The following is a 21,396-nucleotide window of genomic DNA, read 5'->3' as shown; positions in this document are numbered from 1 at the left end:
TACAGCAGCGCAGACACACGCGCGACCCTGATGACATCATGCACTGCGTGCGCAGGAATGATGAAACGATTGAAGACTACATAACTCGTTTCAATCAGGAGTCTCTGGCAATCGGAGGTATCACTGAGCAACTCTTGCGCGTGGCCTTTATACAAGGCGCGCGCAGTGATCAACTCCGCCGAGCTCACGTAAGCAGAGATGGCATGCCAACCACTTGGGCCAAACTAATGGAAGCATCGCGAGTCTTCGCGAGAAATGAAAAACAAATTGCCCAAGATAGGGCAAGAGAAAGAGCGCATCAAGCTGAGACACCGCGCAGCAACGAAAGGAGGGGCAAACAGAACTCTGTATGGTCCAGGTTGCAACCAACTAGTTTTTCTTCCGCAGAAAAGCAGGCGCAACCAAGCTCACCCCAGCCCCAAAAAGACGTTCGTAATCGCGGGGAGGGTGACAAGAGGGAAGGCGGCAGAGATCCTAACAGACCTCTGCCAAGAATATGGACTCCCCTCACTAAAATGCCTTCACAGGTGTTAAGCACTGAGAATGTCCAGTTCAAAAGCCCCAAGCCACTACACTACAAGGGACCATCAGACAGTGGCAAGTACTGTGAGTTTCACAAGTCCACAGGACACAACACTGATGCATGCCACCACTTGAAGGATGCAATTGAAAAAGATGTGAAATCAGGCAAGCTGGCTCACCTGGTAAAAAACTCAAGACCAGAAAATGAACAATCAGAAGGAGCCTCAGCCAGCAAAAAGTACAAAAGAATCTGTGTAGCCGAGGGAGGAAGGCAAGGGCAAATATCGAGAAAGAGAAGCGCGCAAATCCAAGGAGATTGGCGCGAGCAACAAGTCATCTTCCCAAGAATCAGGGGAGGCCCTTCCATCAGCAGTCCTCTTGTCATCACTACACACATTGCTCATTATGAAGTGTCAAAAGTCCTGGTGGACACTGGCAGCGAATCAGACATCTTGTATGAGCAATGTTTCAGGAAACTGGATCCGGCAGACCAAGCAAGGCTTGAAATTGTGAATGCACCAATCTCTGGTGTTTCAAATGAAATCATTCATCCCCTAGGTCAAATACAATTTGAACTAACCATGGGGGATGAAAAACACAAGCGAGCCGAAGTTGTCAACTTCCTGGTCTTGCCCACCACTTCATGCCACAATATGATCTTGGGTAGGGGAACGATTGCCCAATTCAACGCCATACCGTCGCCAGCGCACGGCGCGTTGGGGTTCCCAACACCAACAGGTGTAACTTTTGTATACCGAGATCATTTGTGTGCAGTGACAAGTACTCCGCGGGAAGGGAGAATGAAACTTCCAATGGCAGACAACGCGCCAGAGGAATGGATTCTCAACCCAAAATTCCCGGAGCAAACAATCACAATTGGCGCTACGATATCAGACGACATGAGGTTGAGAATGAAAAGATTGCTCACAGCATATATGTCGGTCTTCGCGTGGCAACACTCTGATATGACGGGGGTTCCGCTAGACCTGGCGCAACATTCTCTCAACACGTTCAAGTCTGTAGAACCAATTGCTCAAAAGAAGAGAGTCATGGGGGATGAGAAGGCGAGGGCCATGAATGAGCAGGTTGAGGATCTATTGCGCGCAAACATCATCCGCCCGATACGATACCAGACATGGGTAGCCAATCCTGTGATGGTAAAGAAAAGTAATGGGTCGTGGAGGATGTGCATTGACTTCAAGGACCTCAACAAAGCGTGCCCAAAAGATTGTTACCCCCTCCCAAACATCGACGCAAAGGTGGACTCCGTGGCGCCATTCAAGCTCAAATGTTTCCTGGATGCCTACAAGGGCTATCACCAGATTCAAATGGCACCACAAGACGAGGACAAGACCGCCTTCAGAACCGACAAGGGTGTTTTTTGTTACACAAAAATGCCCTTTGGTTTGAAAAATGCGGGAGCCACCTACCCAAGACTTATGGATGCCGTTTTCAGCGAGCAAATTGGAAGAAACCTAGAAGTCTACGTGGATGATTTGGTGATCAAAAGTAGGGAGGAAAAACAAATGCTCAAAGACATCGAAGAAACCCTTGGACGCCTAAAGGAAGTTAACATGAAGCTCAATCCGAGCAAATGCACTTTCGGCGTACAAGAGGGAAAATTTCTAGGTGTAATGGTCACCAAGGATGGTTTCAAGGTGAACCCTGAGAAGGTGGAGGCCATCCTTGACATGCCCTCGCCATCCACCATGAAAGAAGTCCAGAAGCTGAATGGTAGATTGGTATCAATCAACAGGTTCCTAGCGAACCATGCAAGCAAATCTACCCCATTTGTCAATACATTGAGAAACTGCTTAAAGAAAAGCCAGTTCAAATGGACTCCTGAGGCCGAGCAAGCTTTCAGTGAGATAAAAGAATGTTTGATAAATTTGCCCGCGCTCACAGCTCCACTTCCTGGTGAAACTTTGACATTGTACCTATCAGCAGGAGAGCGCGCCATCGGCGCAGTATTATTGGTGGATCGCAAGGGAATCCAAACGCCAATATACTACGTGAGTCGGGTGCTAACAGATCCTGAGACGCGCTACTCCATCATGGAAAAGTTAGTTTTGTCACTAACACACGCGTCGCGCAAGCTTCATAGATATTTCAATGGTCATCCCATTGAAGTTCTGACTGGTTACAACATCCAGCAAGTCTTGCGGTGCCCCGCGCTCTCGGGAAGGCTGACAAAGTGGGCGCTGGAATTAGGTGAGCACACGATCGCCTATAAGCCCCGTCCAGCAATAAAGGGACAAGTCTTGGCTGATTTCATTGCAGAAGTCCCCGAAGGAAAAATTGAAGAGGCTCAGCGCGAGGTAGACTCTCCGCGAGCCAATGATGAAGAAAATGTTTGGAGATTATTCACCGACGGAGCGTCAAACAACGAAGGATCCGGCGCAGGCCTCAAGCTGGTGGATCCAGAGAATCAGGAATATACTTACGCCATCAGGTTGGACTTCAAGAGCACCAACAATGAAGCTGAGTATGAAGCCTTGCTGGCTGGCCTGCGCATCGCGCACAAATTCGGAGTTAAAAAGCTAGAGGCCCATGTTGATTCATACTTGGTAGCTGCACAGGTCAATGGCCTTTATGATGCCAAGGACAACACCATGCCTCTGTATCTAGAGCAGGCGAAAAAGCTCATCGAGCAATTTGACTGCTTCAGAATCATTCATATCCCGCGCAGCGAAAACAAGTCTGCTGACGCGCTGAGCAAGATGGCATCAACCAGCTTCGATCACTTTGGCAAAGATGTCAGGGTGGAAGTATTGAGCAACCCGTCGGTGGGAGCGAAGTCTGTCCTTGTAACTCATACAACCCCTTCATCATGGATAACTCCAGTAATGGAATTCTTGAAGGAGGGAAAAGTACCGGACGATCGCGCACAGGCGAGGAAGATAAGACACAAGTCGCAGAACTATGAACTGCTTGATGGTACATTATATCGGCGCTCTTATCTTGGACCGCTCATGAAATGCCTAGACGCTGAGGAAGCAAGCTATGTGATCAGAGAGATACACGAAGGAATCTGTGGAATACATGCTGGCCCGCGCATGGTGGTTGCCAAGGCAATGAGCGCAGGTTACTATTGGCCAGGCATGTACTTGGACGCTTTAAAAGAGATCCGAAAATGCAAAGCATGTCAGAGCTATGCGCCAAACACCATGCGGCCAAAGAACAACTTGATTCCGGTGACCTCCGCATGGCCTTTCCACAAATGGGCAATCGATATTGTGGGTCCCCTACCGCAAGCGCAAGGGTGAGTAAAATTTTTGGTAGTGGCAGTAGACTATTTTACAAAATGGGTTGAAGCCAAGCCACTAGCAAAAATCACAGCAGAAGCGATGAAGCAGTTTATCTGGAGCCACATCATATGCCGTTTTGGCTTGCCCATGGAAATTGTGAGCGATAATGGCAAACAATTCACTGACAGAAAGATATCCAACTGGCTTAAGGAATTGCGCATCAACCAAATCTTCACTTCGGTATACCACCCTCAGGGGAATGGCCAAGTGGAGCGCGCGAATCAAAGCTTGTTAAATGGGCTGAAGAAAAGGTTGGAGGAAGAATCCCATTCTTGGGTCGAAGAGCTACCTAATGTCCTGTGGGCACACAGGACATTAAGCAAAACCAGCAATGGCGAATCCCCGTTCAGCCTAACCTATGGAACGGAGGCAATGATTCCAGCAGAAATTGGATGCCCATCCCATAGAGTGCTCATGATGAGCAAGATTGATAACGAGCGCGAAAGAAGGTTGGATCTCAACTTACTTGAAGGGCGCAGAGAGGCGGCTATCATCAGTGAAGCCAAATACAAGAAAAAACTGGAAAAATATTACAACCAGCGTGTGAAAGAATGCCACTTCAAGAAAAATGATTTTGTCCTTCGAAACAATGAAGCTAGCCGCGCGATACCCCCGGGAAAAATGTCCCCCAATTGGGAGGGACCTTATCAAGTCTCGGAAGAATTGGGAAAAGGCGCATACGCTTTAAAAGATTTGAATGGAAAGAAGATCCCGCGCGCATGGAACGCGGCACAGCTTAGAAAATGTTTCTTGTAAAAAATGTCAAGTTTGTAATCAAGGCTTTTTAAGCCATTATGAATAATGATACGCGCTATCTTCTCTTAATGTGGATTCTATTACCTTTTGCATACATGTTTCACACTTCCCTTTATTAATTTTGAGCAATATGACAACATTGTATTGACATCAAAACGAAATAAAAACGAAGTAAAACATACATGCGCGAGCTTCAAGCTCAAACGCGTTAACGAGTCTTAACTCTAAAACGTCAGGGCCTTAGCCCAATTCTATTACCTTTTGCATACATGTTTCACACTTCCCTTTATTAATTTTGAGCAATATGACAACATTGTATTGACATCAAAACGAAATAAAACGAAGTAAAACATACATGCGCGAGCTTCAAGCTCAAACGCGTTAACGAGTCTTAACTCTAAAACGTCAGGGCCTTAGCCCAATAATGTGAGCCTTAGCTCAGGGCCTTAGCCCAATAATGTGAGCCTTAGCTCAAATCACTCACAACATCCATCCTACATACTGCGCAGCCTGACCATAAAAATACCTAAACACAACTAAGGCAAAACAAATGCCAAAACATAGTTGTTAAGGTCTCAGGTCGAGGTCGCGCATGCAATTGTAATGGATATCTGAGCAACACATATTGATACGTAAAGGCTAAAAAACTCATAATTCCATATAATAAATGCGCGATAACGTCGCGCAAAAGAGGAATAATGAAAACGCCTAGGCACGTGTCAACATAATCAAGATATGGCAAAATCACTTACAATATGACAAGGATTAAGTATAATAATTTCCTTACAACCTTGTTCTTATTTCAACGTGCAAGCATATCTTATATTCAACAAGCAAACATGCAATATAAAGAGATGAATGGGGAATGCGCAAGATGCGAAGAAGGGAAAAACAAAATTTCATTCCAAAGCATTGAAATTTACAAGTTTACAAAATGATGAGATACAAACTACAAATAAAAATAAAAAACATGAAGGGTTTCTCAAGTCTCCACGTCGACGTCAGCCTCTTCATAGTCCTCATCACCGCCCTCAGCATCTGGCGCAGCCCGCTCCTCGTCATCTCCAAACTGACCATAGTCAAGTTGTTCGTCCTGAATGGATTCTTCTATCACAATAGTGTCAGGAGCGGATCCTTTGGCCACGCCAGAGCCGGTAGCAGGGGCAGCATGCCCCGCGCCATCATCGCCGCCACCAGCCCCTTCGCACTCGTCAAGTAATTTCTTTAGCGCGACGAGATCGGGCTTGTCAGCAAGCGCGGATATCTGCAAATCATAAGGAAAAATATGAGTACAAAAAGACTTGGAAAATAAGTCAAGGTAATCTCATTAAGGTTAAAATACTTGCGCAAGGATGGGAATGGGAGTATTCAAATACTTCTCCCCCATCTGGGCCATGTCCGCGCAGGCAACGTCGCTCTGATAAGGGTAGTCGGATGGGTTCTTCTTCAGCATGCCATATTCATAGCCATCCTTAAACCCTTCAGCTCGACCCACCAAGCGCGCGGCAGCGTTGCAATCCATCACCAGGGCCTGAAACTCGTCTGAGTATTTCATCGCGTAGGCGCAACGAGTCACACCCTGTGAGATTAGCCATTGACGATCCTGCGCGAGGGAAGCAACAGACGTCTCAAGAGCAGGAATCTGAGAGTTTAACAACTCAACAGTTTCCTTAGTCTGTTTCAGCTCCTCTTTGTCGGACGCTGATGCCGCCAGGGCTTCTTCCTTTTCCGCTCGCGATAGCTCGAGTGCTTCCTGGCTAGACGCTGCCGTCGCCAAGGCTTCATCTTTCTCGGCCTGCGCGGCCGCCAGCTCCTTCTTCAGGCGCGCAACCTCACTCTCCAGTGATGATTTGTCAGTTATAGACTGGACGAGAGCTTGGTCACGCGCCTCAGCATCAAGCTCCAAGTCGCGCACTCTACGCGCGTACTTGGCAGAGTCCGCCTCGGCCGCCTGTAGCTTCTCCCGCGCAGCCTGCAGCTCATGACCGCGCTTCACGAAGGCGGTGTTCGCACTTGCTCTGTTCTCACTGAGCTCTGCTTGGAGCTTCTCAGCTCTCTCTCGAGCATCAGAAAGATGCCAAGCAGACACTTTAGCCTCTTGCTTGGCTTCCGCAAGAGCATCACGTACCTTCACGTAATCATAGCGAAGCTCTTGGGAGGCAGCAAAGAAAGCCGACCCAGCAAACAGATGATCTTTGAGCAAGTCATCGCGAGCGCGGCCCTCCTGAAACCTCCTTTCAGCTGGAGGCACAGAATGAGCCCAGAAGTCCTCACACACACCCATGGACTGAAATGAGCTGTCCTCAGTAACGTTCCATCTCGGGCGGTAAATGTGATCGGCTTCCTGCAAACACAAAGTAATGATCTAAGTCATCAAAACACTAATAGGGAAGTCCGCGCAGCGGAGCAAAAACGAACTTATACCTGCGGGGATGAAGCAGAAAAGTCAGCGCCAGGCCCACTAGAAGACGGCGCCGCGAAACCTCGTGGCGCGACAGGGCTGGCGCGGCCGCTGTCGGGACCTTCAGCTTGAACCTCCTCATCCTCCTCTGAAACAGGCCTTTTCTCCTGCGACCGAGAACCAAAATCAGTCTCGCGAGGAGGGCTGCGCACAGGAGGAGGTGAGGGAGGTCTCGACGCCGCCAGATCGGCGCGTAAAACGGCCTCCTGCTCCTTAGTAATCCCGATGAGGGGAGATTCACCGCTTGCAGGAGCAGGAGCAGAACCAACGGCGCTGGCACCGGCGCCAGGAGTGCCGCCAGCAGCTTGTACGCCAGCTACGACTCCTATGAAAAAATCAACAAAAAGAAATGGTTCATGACTTGATCTAAAAGAAAAAAGTCAGAAAATAAAAGCACAATACGTACCTTGGCGCAACTCCGTTCGCGAGGCAAACATCGCCATGAAGTCCATTCTACCCTTTTTCGAGGGTAAAACAGGGGACTTCGAAGCGACCTCCGGCGCAGCCTCGGCATCTTGTTGCGCTTGAGGTTGATCCACCAAGGTCGCCGGCTCTACAAACATTTGAGTGAGCAAAGATTCATTAGTAATTCTATCAGAATCGCACTCATAGAACCATAAAAGATAACCAAAAGATAAGCAAAGTATACCTGTCGAAGGCGCAACGCCGCTTCCCTTTTCCACCGCGCGAAGGGAGGAGGTAGTGGCACCATACCTCGTGTGGACAGGAGGTCTGCCCACTTTTTGAGGCAGGGAAGACAAGGAAAACTTGGGGGGAAATTCCTGGGTTTTCTCAAATCCCCTCGCCTGAGTAGGAGGATCCTGAGCAACAGGGGCAACATCTTTCTTCTGTTTCTTACTAGCCCCTGCGCCAGTTTTCCCCTTAGCTTTACGCTTTAGTTGGGGCGCCTCCTCCTCCTCCTCCTCCTCCTCTTCCGCGAGCTCCAGCTCGTAGTTCTCAAGCGCGTCTACAATACGTAGAAAAGAAGTGTTAGCCAAATTTGGTATTATAAAGGCAAATGTATAAGTACAAAGGCTTACCAGGCGCATCGCTGTCAAAGGGAAATCCCAGATCAACAGGGATGAACATGTCATCGAAGCGATCGGGGAAGCCAACCTCCCCAGCGCCCAGCGCGACGGAGCCACCCTCCATATGCTCATCATAGGCGGCGTGGACATACTCCTTGCTGACTGCACAAAACAAGTCAAATGATATCAGCAAAACGAATTATATTCGCGCAGAAGTAAGGCAATGAGATTAACTTACACAAGCCGTCAACTTGGATAACGGGCTCAGTCGCGCTGTCAGCCCACCTCCTGCTCATACCAACCCCCACCAGCGCCTCCTCGCAAATTTTCTTGGCGGGGGATGGTTCGGCAGTCAACTTTTTAACCCAGGCGCCAGTTGGGTTCTTGAAGACACCCACATCCGCAGGCGCAGAAGAGATCGCGCGCATGGTCATGCGGATGGGGATCACACCAGCCCTGATATAGAAAAATCTCTCGGACCAGTCATGAAGGCTCTTGAATGAAACAGTGCAGCACTTGACCTTCTGACTGCGAGGAATAAATGAGAACCAAGAATCTTGGATCTTGGGCTTATAAAAAAACTGAAAGCGCCGAGGGGTGGGCTCCTCGCGCTGAGATTTGCACATGAACTCAAAGTGAGTCATGCGCACGAGTCCAAACGGATGGACTTGGGATATATGAATCCCATAAAACCTAAGCACCGCACCCACAAACCTTGTCATCGGGAGACGAAGGTTGCAGTGGGTGAAAAAATGGCAGTAAAGGGATATATAGCCGGTAGGCGGGTCCGCCGCCGTTTGCCCGGCCCCAGGCAACATGCAGCCAAACTCAGGGAGAAAACCCTGAGAGGCGATAAGGCTGTCAAAATCGGACTGCCTAAGTTTGCAGGGGATCTCATCCCACTTCTTCACTGCCTTAGTCCTCCCTACCTCCTCCGATGAGGCCTCAGCAGCCCTCTTCCCCTTGCCGGTCTTCTTCAACGTAGACATCACTAACGATTTCACACGGCAATGGATGGGGGAGATTGTGTTGTCTGAGCTATCAGACATACAACTGTAAAAACGGACAAAGGATGCTTCTGAAGAACAGAGATCTGGAAGCAGAAAGGTAATCGGAATAGAATGAAAGAAAGGAAAGCTTTGAATAAAACAGCAAAGAAGATGAAGAATAAAAACTCTAAGGGCTGGCTTTTATAGGCCCAGGAGAGAGAAAAATTGGTGCTGATCGGACTTCACGCGCCCCCACTCGCAGGTGTAAGCCAACGCGAGCGCGACACGTGTCCCTGACACTGTGTGAGGGGACACGAAAAGAAACTATACAGCTGCTGCCAGAGTTCACGCGCCACCACTCGCACGAACGGACCAACGCGAGCGCGACACGTGTCCCTGACACTATGTGAGGGGACACGAAAGGCAACTGTAGCACCTCGAGCACACGAAAGGTCTGACACGTCTCCATCACTGACGCATGTCAGCAACAACCAACCACGTACAGGGACGATTCGTTTTCAACCAAAAGGATAGAATTTCGCGCAACGATGAATAATAAGAAGAAAAAGACAAACCCTTACTAAAAGAGCAAACTATAAGTCTAATATCTATCTTACCTCGCTCGCGCGATACAAGACACACATTAAACTGGGGGGGCTTGAAGAGGTATGTACCCGCCTCAACACCGAGCGAGGCGGGTCAAACCACAAGATATAGACAAGAGGCTTGAAATCAAGACATTATGAAGGCACAAAGCCAAAACCTATGCGCATGGCGCATATCACATATGCTCACGCATATCACATATGCTCATGCATCACATGCTCAGGCATCACATGCTCAGGCACCACAGATGCTCAGGCATCACATATGCTCACGCATCACATATGCTCACGCATATCACATATGCGCGTGGCGCATCCGCGCGTGGCGCATATCACATGCTCGTGCGTATCACATTTGCGCATGAAACATCTGCGCGTGAGAATAAAGAGAAGACCTCGCGCATCCTCAGGATAGGCGCATATCACACATGCACATAATCAACCTCGTCCTTATCCAAATCAGGATTAGGGCAACCTTGATTGTGCACGTCAGACAACCTTCCAGAATGTATCTTTTTAAGGAATAAGAATATGCTGATGTTGACAGCTGCCAATGAAAGGTGGACAACTCAGCAAAACCCATGTGCTACCACGTGATTATAACCAATGAAAAAGCACCAGGTGTCCCAAGGACACGTGGCGCAAAGCAATTGGAGGAGGCCAACAAGGCCCTAATTAGGTCTGAGCCCAATCATGGGAAACCCTAGCACTATAAATACCACATCAACTCCACAAGGAGAGGACACAAAAACACACAGTATTCAGCTATATTAAGCAATACACTCCAAATTCCTTACTCTCATATTATTATCTTCTCCTACAAATACTTATTCTCACACCGGAAGGTTACCCCAAAGAGGACCCCTCTGTCCCTTTCTGAGGGGTAAGTTTACGGTGCTGTTCATTTTGTAGGTGGAAGAACCCAGATCCCAGAGAACCATCGGTGAAATAGCATAATCACACCCGAGGAAAGTAGATCGTCTACCAGTGAGTCGATCCACGTTTCTTCAGGTACATTAAAAAAATGTATTACTTACATAATTAGAAGAAAAGTCTTTTTTATGTGTGTGTATGATTCTTTTTATTTTTGTTGTGAAATGACGATTTAACGTTTTACTTCTAGTTTATATTATCTGTTAAAATCCTTTAGCTTTGAGTTTTTCCTTAATTTATCTGACATTTTTTTAGTTAATATAACGTATTTACTGCATGAGTTTGAACGAATGATCACATTAGGAGTTTTATATTTGACATTTATACTTATCATCTAATGAATAACATGCTAAGTTACATCGTAAAGCATGCATTCCGATATGTATTTCAAATCCCGAACACCGATTACCCTGATAACTGAAACCAATTAACCCGAATCTTATCATCTCATTCAAACTGAACCGAACTGAACCTTCAAGTCTTTTTAAACACAAACCGTCTTAAAATAGTTTCCACATCTCATATTCTCATATCCTTCAAAGCCTCATCTCTCCCTCCAAAATCCCCAAATAATAATAATATTCATTTCTAGGGTTAGGGTTTCACTATTCAATCTCCACCGGAAGCCATGCCGTTGTTTCTCTCCGACGAAGAATACGCCCGGTGCTCCGGCGATCCATCACTAATCTCTCAGAAAGCCGACGCTTACATCCAAAACCTCTACAATCAACTCGAGACTCAAAAGGCTCAATACGATGCTGCGTCTATTACGGCCGAACAAACCTGTTCGCTTCTGGAACAGAAGTATGTTTCGCTTAAAGCCGAATTCGTTACGATTCAATCGGATAACTCGAGACTTTGTGCTGATTTAGAACACCGTGTTTCGGAAGTCGCTCAGATTCAAGCCGAAATGCATCAGATTCATCTTCAATCTGTAATATTTTTATTTATTTGTTTGCTTATTATGTTTACTTGCTATATGATGTTTTAATTGCAACCGTTTTAATTGGATGTAACTTTAGGCAGTGTTGTAGACGTCGCTAGTAGGGCGGCAATTAATCGGGATTGGTCGGGATTAACCGGATTGGAATTATTATATGTAGTTTTCGGTTTTATATGCACACACATTTTTATATGTAATTTATATATATATGCACATTTCTGTATGTAATTTCAATATACACATGTTTTTATAAGTAGTTTATATATTTACACATGCATACACACGCATTTTAATTTAGAAAAACGTGTATCGGAAGTCGGTTATATTCAAGCTGAAAAGCATCAAATTTATCTACAATATGTAATGGTTCTTTTATTTATTCTCTTATTATGTTTACCAGCTAGATGATGGTTTAAGTGCAACCATTTTAATTGATTCTGTTGAATTTGGCTGCTTGTAGTGTTATGTGATACCAAGTTTTTTGTGTTTTTTAGATGCAACTCTAGGGATAGATGGTGCAGTTGCATTATTGATTAATTCATGCAGCCATTTTAATTGATTTGGCTGAAGTTGGCTGCTTGTAGTGTTATGTGATCTTGAAGTTTGTAAGTTTTTGTTTTAGAGGTAACTCTAGGGATAGGTCGTGCAGTTGCATTTTTTATTGATTCATCATGTTTTTCTGCTAGATAATGTTTTTCAGTGTGACAGTTCTAGTTGATTTTGCTTCTTGTTTATGTGATCATGAACACTCAAAAGTAATTCTTTTTATAGATGTAAGTTTAGGCAGTGTTGCAGAAGTTGCTAGTCGGGCGGTGGGTGGAGACTGGCGATTAATTGGGATTAGTTGAGATTAGTCGGATTGGAATTTTTATATATAGTTTTCAATTTTATATACATATACATACACATTTTTACAAGTAATTGTACACACACACACACATTTTAATTTAGAAGAACGTGTATCGGAAGTCGCTCAGATTCAAGCCGAAAAGCACCAAATTCACCTCTAATCTGTAATCTTTCTTTTGTTTATTTGTGTTTTTGTTTGCTTATTATGTTTACTTGCTAGATGATGTTATAATTGCAACTGTTTTAATTGGTTTTAGTGGGAAAAAAGGTTTTGCTTACTTCATGTAACTTTAGGGGTAAATGGTACACTCAGCGTTATTGATTTGTTCACCATGTTTTCCTGCTAGATGGTACAATTGCATTATTCTAGATGTAATATTTCTTTTTTTTTTGTGTTTTTATTTGCTCATTATGATTACCTACTAGATGATGTTTTAATTGCAACCACTATAATTGATTTTACTGAGTTTGGCTGTTTTTAATGTTATGTAAATTTAGGGATAGATGGTACAACCTTTTTAATTGATTTGGCTGAATTTGGCTGCATGTAGTGCTATATGATCTTGAACATTGTAAGTTTTTGTTTTTATTTTAGAGGTAACTATAGGAATAGATGGTGCAGTTGCATTTTTTAAATGATTTATCATGTTTTCCTGCTAGATGATGTTTTCGTTGTGAAAGTTCTAATTGATTTTGTTGAGATGTTCACTGTTTCTATTTGAATTTGGCTACTTGCTTATGTGATCATTAACACTCCAAAGTAATTCTTTTTCTAGATGTAAACCTAGGGATAGATGGCACAATTGCATTATTGTAGATGTAATATTTTATTTATTTAATTGTGGTTTTATTTGTTTATTATGTTTACCTGCTTGATGATGTTTTAATTGCAACCATTATAATTGGTTTTAGTGGGAAAAAGGTTTTGTTTTCTGAATATAACTTTAGGATAGATGGTACAATTGCATTATTGATTTGTTCATCATGTTTTTCTGCTAGATATTTTGCAACCATTGTAATTAATTTTACTGAGAAGGTTTACCTTTTCTAATTGAATTCGGCTGCTTGTACAGTTATGTGATCATGAACACTCAAAAATAATTGTTTTCTATATGTAATTATACGGATAGATGGTTTCATATCTGATTTGTTCATCATGGTTTCCTGCTGAATGATGTTTCGATTGTAATCATTGTAATTGGTTACTGAGAAGTTCACTTTTTTAACTGTACTTGGCTGCTTGTTTTCTAGATGTAAATATAGGAATAGATGGTACAATGATTTGCTCATTATGTTTCCTTGTTAGATGATGTTTTCAATTGCATTCATTTAACTGGCTTTACCGCTTTACTAAGAAGTTCACCTTTTCAATTAGATTTCTGCGATTTGTACTGTTATGTGATTATGGACACCCAAAAGTTTCATGTTTTTTAGACGTAGATATAGGGATAAATGGTACAACTGGCAAAATAAGTTAGTAAATTGTTGTTCAAATTAAGTAATGTGTTATTCATGTATTTTCTTGAAGTACTTTTGAAACTGCAACTGGAATGTCGCTGAAATCCGTTTTTTCAATAAATATTATAATTAATTGGGTTATTTTTTTGTTAGATTGGCAAAGATGGGGATATTGAGCGTCTGTTGCTGGAAGTTTCCAAGCTTCAAAAGTCAAAAAGTCAACTGCTGCAGCTGACCGAGCATAAGGATTTGGAGATTAACGAGAAGAATTCTAGCATCAAGGGTTATCTTGACAAAATTGTTTCTTTGACCGACACTATTTCGTCCAAGGAATCACGGATTAGTGAATTGGAGACCGAGCACGCACGCATCCATGCTTCTTTGGCTCGGTTGACTCAAGAAAAAGAGTTGGTCGATAGACACAATCTTTGGCTTAATGACGAGTTGACCGCTAAAGTCAACAGTCTTTTGGAGCTAAGAAAGACACATAATGAACTAGAGGCGGATATGTCATCCAAGCTTGAAGATCTTGAAAGAAAACACAATGACACGTGTAACACATTAAAGTGGAAAGATGATAAAATCAAGGAACTTGAGTCAAAGATTGAAGCTTTACAGAATGAACTCTGTTCATCTAAAGATATGGCTGCAGCGACTGAAGAACAGCTGTCTGCTGAGCTGTCAACTGTAAACAAACTCGTTGAACTCTACAAAGAGAATTCAGATGAGTTGTCCAAGAAGGCTAACGAGCTTGAAGGCGTTATTAAGGCTCTTGAGACACACGCGAGTCAAGTTGAAAACGATTATAAAGAAAAACTTGATAAAGAAACATCTACTAGAATACAACTCGAAAACGAAGTTTTACAATTAAAAGAAAAACTTGAAAAGTATGAAGCAGAATTGGAAAATTACAGGAATTCAGACCAGCTTAATCTTTTGCAGATGGGCAGTTATAGCACAAAAACATACGGAGACCGTATTAACAAAGATGATGATAATAACAATAATTTAATGCTTGTTCCGAGTGTTCCATCAGGCATTTCAGGGACAGCATTAGCTGCTTCTCTTCTTCGTGATGGTTGGAGTTTAGTAAAAATGTATGAAAAATACCAAGAAGCGGTAGATGCTTTGAGACACGAGCAATTGGGAAGAAAACACTCACAATCGATTCTGGAACGTGTTTTGCATGAAATCGAAGAGAAAGCCGAGGTTATATTAGATGAACGAGCGGAACACGAAAGAATGGTTGAAGCATACGATACACTAAATGAGAAACTGCAGCATTCACTCTCTGAACAAACCGTTCTTGAGAGAACCGTTCAGGAGTTAAAGGCTGAGTTAAAAAAACATGAGCGCGACTACAATATAGCTCAAAAGGAAAACATTGATTTACAAAAACAGGTGACGATTTTATTAAAAGAATGTCGGGACATACAACTTCGTGGTGGATCTGGTAATTATGATTCTGTTGAAGGCCAGATGGATGTTGGTTTGGATTCTGATGATGTTTTCTCTGACCGAATGTTGACTTTTAAGGATATTAACGGATTAGTCGAGCAAAATGTACAGCTTCGTGGTCTAGTTCGCCTTCTTACCGAGCAGATTGAAACAAAAGAAACCGAGTTAAAGGAGAATTTTGGAAAGGAGTTTCAAAAGCATTCTAAAGAAACCGCTTCTAAAGTTGATGCAGTATTGGCTAGAGCAGAAGAACAAGCACAAATGATTGAATCACTTCATACATCTGTTGCAATGTACAAAAGATTATATGAAGAAGAACATAAACGCCACGTTCTTCAAATTCAATCTTCAGATCCCGAACCGGTTGACATACGAAACAATGTTCCACTCATTGTAAGCTCTTTAGACGCTTCTTCAAAACGAGCATTAGAACAAGCTTATGAACGTATGAAGCTTCTAGAAGAAGAGACAACAGGGTTAAGAAGCGAGATCATTACATTAAAGTCACAACGTGACAAGTCAGCTTTAGAGGCGACTTTTGCTCATGAGAAACTTGAAAGATTTATGAAAGATTTTGACCGTCAACGGGAGGAAATGAATGGTGTTATTGCAAGAAATGTTGGGTTTTCACAATTGGTGGTTGATTATCAAAAAAAGATTCGCGAAGCTTCTGAATCTTTGCATATTGCAGAAGACCTGTCACGCAAGTTAAACATGGAGGTATCGGTTTTGAAACGTGAGAAGGAGATATTAGTGAATTCTGAAAAACGAGCGTTTGAGGAGGTGCGTGTTATGTCAGAACGTGTTCATCAATTGCAGGCTACTTTGAATACAATTCAGAGTGCTGAAGAAGTGAAAGAAGAATCTAGAAGTGCTCACCGTATGAGCCAAGAAGATTATGTGAAAAGAACTGAACGGGATTGGGCTGAGGCTAAAAAAGAGCTTCAACAAGAACGTGATAATATTCGCCAGCTCACACTGGAGCACGAATCAGCTATGCGATCGTCCATGCAAAGAATTGAAGAGATGGGGAAAGAATTAGTCGATGCTTTACGCTCGGTTTCTGATGCTAATGCTCGTGCTTCTGCTGCTGAAGAGCGTTTATCCAAGTTAGAGAAAATGAAAGGTGTTGTGGGAAATGACGAGAATGCCCTTGTCTTATCAACTACTGACGAAATCTCAGTGTTGAAGGAACAGATTGAGAAATTGAGATCAGAGTCTCAATCTGATAAAGAACACATGTTGCAGTATAAGCGATTAGCACAGGTGAACGAAGCTGCGCTGAAGGAAATGGAAACTCGGCACAAACAGTTTAAAACCGAGGCCGAAAACATGAAAAAATCATTGGAAGATGAAATTGTGTCGTTGAAAGAACAGATTAGTCAGCTTCAAGATGGTTATAACTCAAAGGCACATGAAGCAGCTTCAGCTGCTGTATCACAAGAACAAGCTCTAGCTTCTTCATGGTCTGAAATTTCTAAGTTAAAAGAAGAATTAACTGCAAAATCATTGAGTATCGAAGCTTTAGAGTCACAATTAACCGCCATGAAAGATGATTTGGAAAGTGAACATAAAAAATGGCGTACTTCTCAAGATAATTATGAAAGACAGGTTATTTTGCAGTCTGAAACGATTCAAGAGTTGACCAAAACATCACAAGAATTAGCATCAGTTAAGGAGAAAGCGACTGAACTCCAACGCCTATCCGACATTCTTAAAACCGAAAATGATGAGCTAAAGAGCAAGTGGGAGACTGAAAAAATGGTTCTAGAGGATTCCAAAGATAAAGCAGAGAAAAGGTTTAATGAAATTAATGAACAAAACAAAATCTTGCTCGATCAACTCGAGGCGTTACACATTAAGCTGGCGGAAAAGAGTCACGGTTCGGGTGAACAGTCTTCGGATGATGGTGGATTACAAAACGTGGTTAAGTATTTAAGGCGGTCAAAAGAGATAGCAGAAACTGAGATCTCTTTGTTAAAGCAGGAAAAGCTACGGTTACAGTCACAGCTTGAAAGTGCCATGAAGGCCGAATCAGAAGCTCAAGCATTACTTCGCACTGAGCGAGAAAATTCTCGATCGGTTCATTTTACAGAGGACGAGTTTAAAGCGTTACAGGTTCAAGTTAGAGAAATGAATTTGCTGAGGGAAAGTAATGTACAGCTTCGAGAAGAAAACCGCCATAATTTTGAAGAGTGTCAAAAGCTTCGTCAAAAAAACTGTAATGCTAAAACTGAAGTCGAGAGTTTAAACGTTTTGGTGGTTGAAAGGCAAAACGAGGTGGAAGTGTGTAAGAGAGAGATAGAAATGCTAAAGAAAGACAAGAAAGATTTAGAAACAAGAGTAACCGAGCTGCTTGAACGGTTTAAAGATGTGGATCTTGAAGAATACGTTCGAATCCGAACTGATTATCAACAGATAAACGTGAAGTTGTCAGATAAAGATGGACAGTTAGAGGAGGTTAAGAAACTTATGTCTGAAAAGCAAGATGTAATCGTACGGTTGGAGACCGATCTTGCAAGAAGCAAAGTGGAAATAGATGAACGGGAGTTGAAAATAAACAATATTGTGCAAACTGAGAGTTTGTTAAAATCAGAAGTTGAGAAACAGAAGAGGATTATTTTATCGTTAAAACGGAGGTGTGATAATTTGGCGAAAGAGAAAGAGGAAACATCTAAGAAGAATCAAGAACTTTCTAAAGAGTTAGTTGATTCTAACCAAGTGAAGAGAACCAATGTAGACAGTTCGGGTGAACAAGCAGAAAAAGATGCAAGAATTCAAATGCTTGAAAACACAGTTGAGAAATTAAGAGATGAGTCAAAAGAAAAAGAAGAAAAAGATACAAGGATACAAATGTTGGAGAAAACAGTGGATCGGTTAAGAGACGAGGTTAAAAAGGGAAAAGATGAAGTTCGTGTTGAAAAGTCAAAGAACCAAAAAACTGAAAAGGGTATCGGTGAGGAACGGTCAAAGCTGGCAGACGAGTTGGAGAAACATAAACAAGCATTGAAAAACTTATTAGACGAAGTTGAAAAGCTGAAAACTGATGGTGATATGTTTGATGACGTGGCAGCCGCCTGCCTTGCCGCTGTGGAAAACATTGAACAGGTAGCACATAATTTAACCCCTGAATTTGGAGTTGTAACTGCTACAGACACACCACCAGTAACCACCACAAGCGAGGCGGTTACTACTACTATGCCAGTGGTAGGGGAGAGTGCAAAGCCGCCGGTCGCATCAAAACAGAAAGTCGAACCGCGTAAAGTCGCACGGAGGTTAGTCCGGCCTCGTATTGTAAAACCCGAGCAACCAAAGCGTGATGTGGATATGTCAGAAGCGGTTGGTGTGGTTGATGTTAATGCCACGTCATCTGCACGCAAACGTCCCTCTACTTCAGAGGGATCACATGTGAGTGACATCAGCGCCGCTGACGTGGCACCGCCTCAAGTTAAGAAATCTAAAGGCTCAGAACAACCACAGGAGGGTGGTGAGCCTCCTGAAACTGTAACTGAAGAGGATGATAATACTGGAAAAGACGAGGAGGTTGAGGCAGGTGGTGAAGATCAGGTGGTTGAGGAAAGTGATGTTTTTGGTGAAGAGAATGTGAACAAAACTGAAAGTGAAGACCAAGTTAAGGTTAGTGAGGCGGAGCACGCACCATTGCAGCCTGTAGCAGAAGGAGGAAGTGAGCCTGAGGAGGGTGAAATGGTTACTGATTCTGTTACTGTTGTTGGCCAAGAAACGGATCCGATTAGGTCGCCTTCACCTTCACCTTCAACTATGCCAGTTGAAGAGGATATGATTGAAGAAACCCTAGGTGATTTGGAGGTGAGTTCTCCATTGTTACCAATGGAGGATAATGAAGACAAAAATGAAGAAGGTGAAATAGAACCGGAAGAAACAACTCCTGAAAGTTCAATAGATAAGCAGGTAATTAATGACGGAAATGATGAAGCAGGGTCCACTGCTGAAGAGGCTACCATTGATCCTGTTACTGTTACTGCTCCTGTAACCGTAACAACTGCTGTTATAGTTCCTCCTGTAAATGAGAAACCTGTAAACACTTCTGTTACTGCTGAACCATCACAGAGTGTTGGAAATCAAGATAGTGTGGTTACATCAACAGGGGCCACACAGGAAGAACCTGTTGTTGATACGGGGTCCACCACTATAAATTTGAATGAGAGAGCGAGACAGAGGGCTCTGCGGAGACTGGCGGGACAGGGACAACAACCTTTGCCACCTGCCACCAGGGGCCGTGGACGGGTCGTTCTGCGCGGGAGAACTCGTGGTGGACGTACTGGTCGTGGTGGTCAAACACCTGGTTCTCAGGGTATGTGATGTTTGTTAAAAAAATTTATAGTTTCATAGAGCAGTTAACTGACGTGTTGACTTTTTTTATGCTTGTAGGAATGTGATGTGGCGCCTATACCTGATGTTGATCTCCATCTTTTTATTGTCAGGTAGTTACTCTCGAAATAATAATCTGAGGTTTTAAATTAAGCGTTTTAGGATGATTTATGTGTTAAAATACACCTGATGAGCCATTCAACATGTTTGACCAGTTTGATTTTAGCTATAATGTCTCTATTTTTTGGACTGTTATGTATGTATGCAAACAAACACTATAAGCTGTTTCGGATGAAGTTGAAAAGCTTAATCTTGAGGTTGATGTAGATTTACAAAAAGAAGAAATTTTGAAAAGATTTTGACTAGTGAGGCTTTGAAGTTCATGAGGTAGGCTTACCTGTTACTGTTAGGGTAACTAGAACTTTTGCAATAGTTAAAAGATGATTGGATTAAAGTTTCAGAATGAGTTATAGTTTATAACACAGTTAAACACCATTCTATACTTATTAAAGTATCTTTAAACTTTTGTGAATGTTCTTTTTACTCAAAGTTTAAGCCGGGTAAACCTATCTTACTAGCTTTAATATCAATTAGTAAGAATCTCTTCAAAATGTTTTCTTTTTGTAAATGTACGTCAACCTCTTATCCCGCCTGCTGGTTTTTTTCTTTTCTATTTTTTGCTTAAAAGAAAATAATTAAATTCATTCTTTACGGTTGTACAGACTTCTTAGATTTACCTTTGAATATCTTACCTGCCTTGTCTATTATATATTATTTTGGTGTGTAGGTTGTGGATAGTTTGATTAGTATTCGGAATGCAGAAAGCTAAATAAGCTATTGTTGGTAATCAAAGTCTTGTAGAGCTGGATATGAAGGTTTGTCTTAGAAGATCAATTTCATTTCATTTCGTTGTCTCGCATATACATATTATCATATCGATAATTAATTCCAATTCTTTTATTGCAGGAAGTTTTGGATGAATATAATGGTCAATCTTGAAGTTATGGAATTTGATATTTAAATTAATCTTTTTTTATGATATATCAACAGACCGGATGATTTAGTTGTATTTGAGTTTTCGACTGCACTAGTGCATTTAGTACGTTTTCCTGTCTTGAAGGTGGATGTTATCACTTACCTACATGTGACCCAGTGATCATGTTTGGGTAAGAGAGTGCATGGTTTGTTTTTACCATGTGTGTTTTGGTGTTTAATATTTGAAGAGCCTAAGTTGGTATTTACAAGTCATTTCTGTTTTTTTTGTCCCGAACGTTTGTGTTCATTGTCATCAGTTAGCATACACAACATGTGTATTTGCAACGCATATTAGGCGTATGTGTATCAGTTTTCTGTTTGCACTAAAATATACACATGTTTAAAACACTCTTGGATCAATTTGCAGCAATCATAGGGAGTTAAGAACTATCAACAACCAACTTAAATACGAACCGTTCATACAAGTAGCCAATGATAAGGTGTCATGTTACATGTAATCATTGAAAACGATAAGGAATTAGCTCAAGAAAACAGGTGCTAATGGCAGTGCCACCGTCAAACATTGTGGTCGTGGGTTGGAGAGGAAATGATACTTATTCCCTTCGCAAAACTGCGAAAGTGGAAGCATGTCTCTTGTGCATTATTACTTGTTCCATCTAATCATTTTAAGCTAAGTTCACCAACTATGTAATTAGCCTAATTACTAATTAGATTAATGCCCCAGACCCTACCTATAGCTC

General features: G+C 42.7%; 1 protein-coding gene across 2 annotated transcripts; it reads left to right on the top strand.

Annotated features, from left to right (window-relative positions):
* The first annotated feature begins 11,112 nt into the window (after positions 1-11,112).
* LOC143631088 (nuclear-pore anchor-like) lies at positions 11,113-20,893 on the top strand. 2 transcript variants are annotated; one of them, XM_077099936.1, is made up of 5 exons: positions 11,113-11,536; positions 14,006-19,643; positions 19,721-19,773; positions 20,448-20,535; positions 20,627-20,893. In XM_077099936.1, exons 1-3 carry the CDS (start codon positions 11,231-11,233, stop codon positions 19,726-19,728), a joined length of 5,952 nt encoding a protein of 1,983 aa, XP_076956051.1. In that variant the 5' UTR covers positions 11,113-11,230; the 3' UTR covers positions 19,729-19,773; positions 20,448-20,535; positions 20,627-20,893. The 2 variants fall into 2 exon arrangements, with proteins under 2 accessions (XP_076956051.1, XP_076956052.1); XM_077099937.1 differs by lacking the exons at positions 19,721-19,773; positions 20,448-20,535; positions 20,627-20,893 and having other exon boundaries at positions 14,006-19,651.
* The last annotated feature ends 503 nt before the right edge of the window (positions 20,894-21,396 follow it).

This window comes from Bidens hawaiensis, unplaced genomic scaffold (genome assembly GCF_021521415.1).
Source record: "Bidens hawaiensis isolate Kalapana, Puna unplaced genomic scaffold, B.hawaiensis_p1.1 tig00005935_1, whole genome shotgun sequence".
In the NCBI taxonomy this organism is placed as follows: Eukaryota; Viridiplantae; Streptophyta; class Magnoliopsida; order Asterales; family Asteraceae; genus Bidens; species Bidens hawaiensis.
This window is presented reverse-complemented; position numbering and strand designations above follow the sequence as displayed.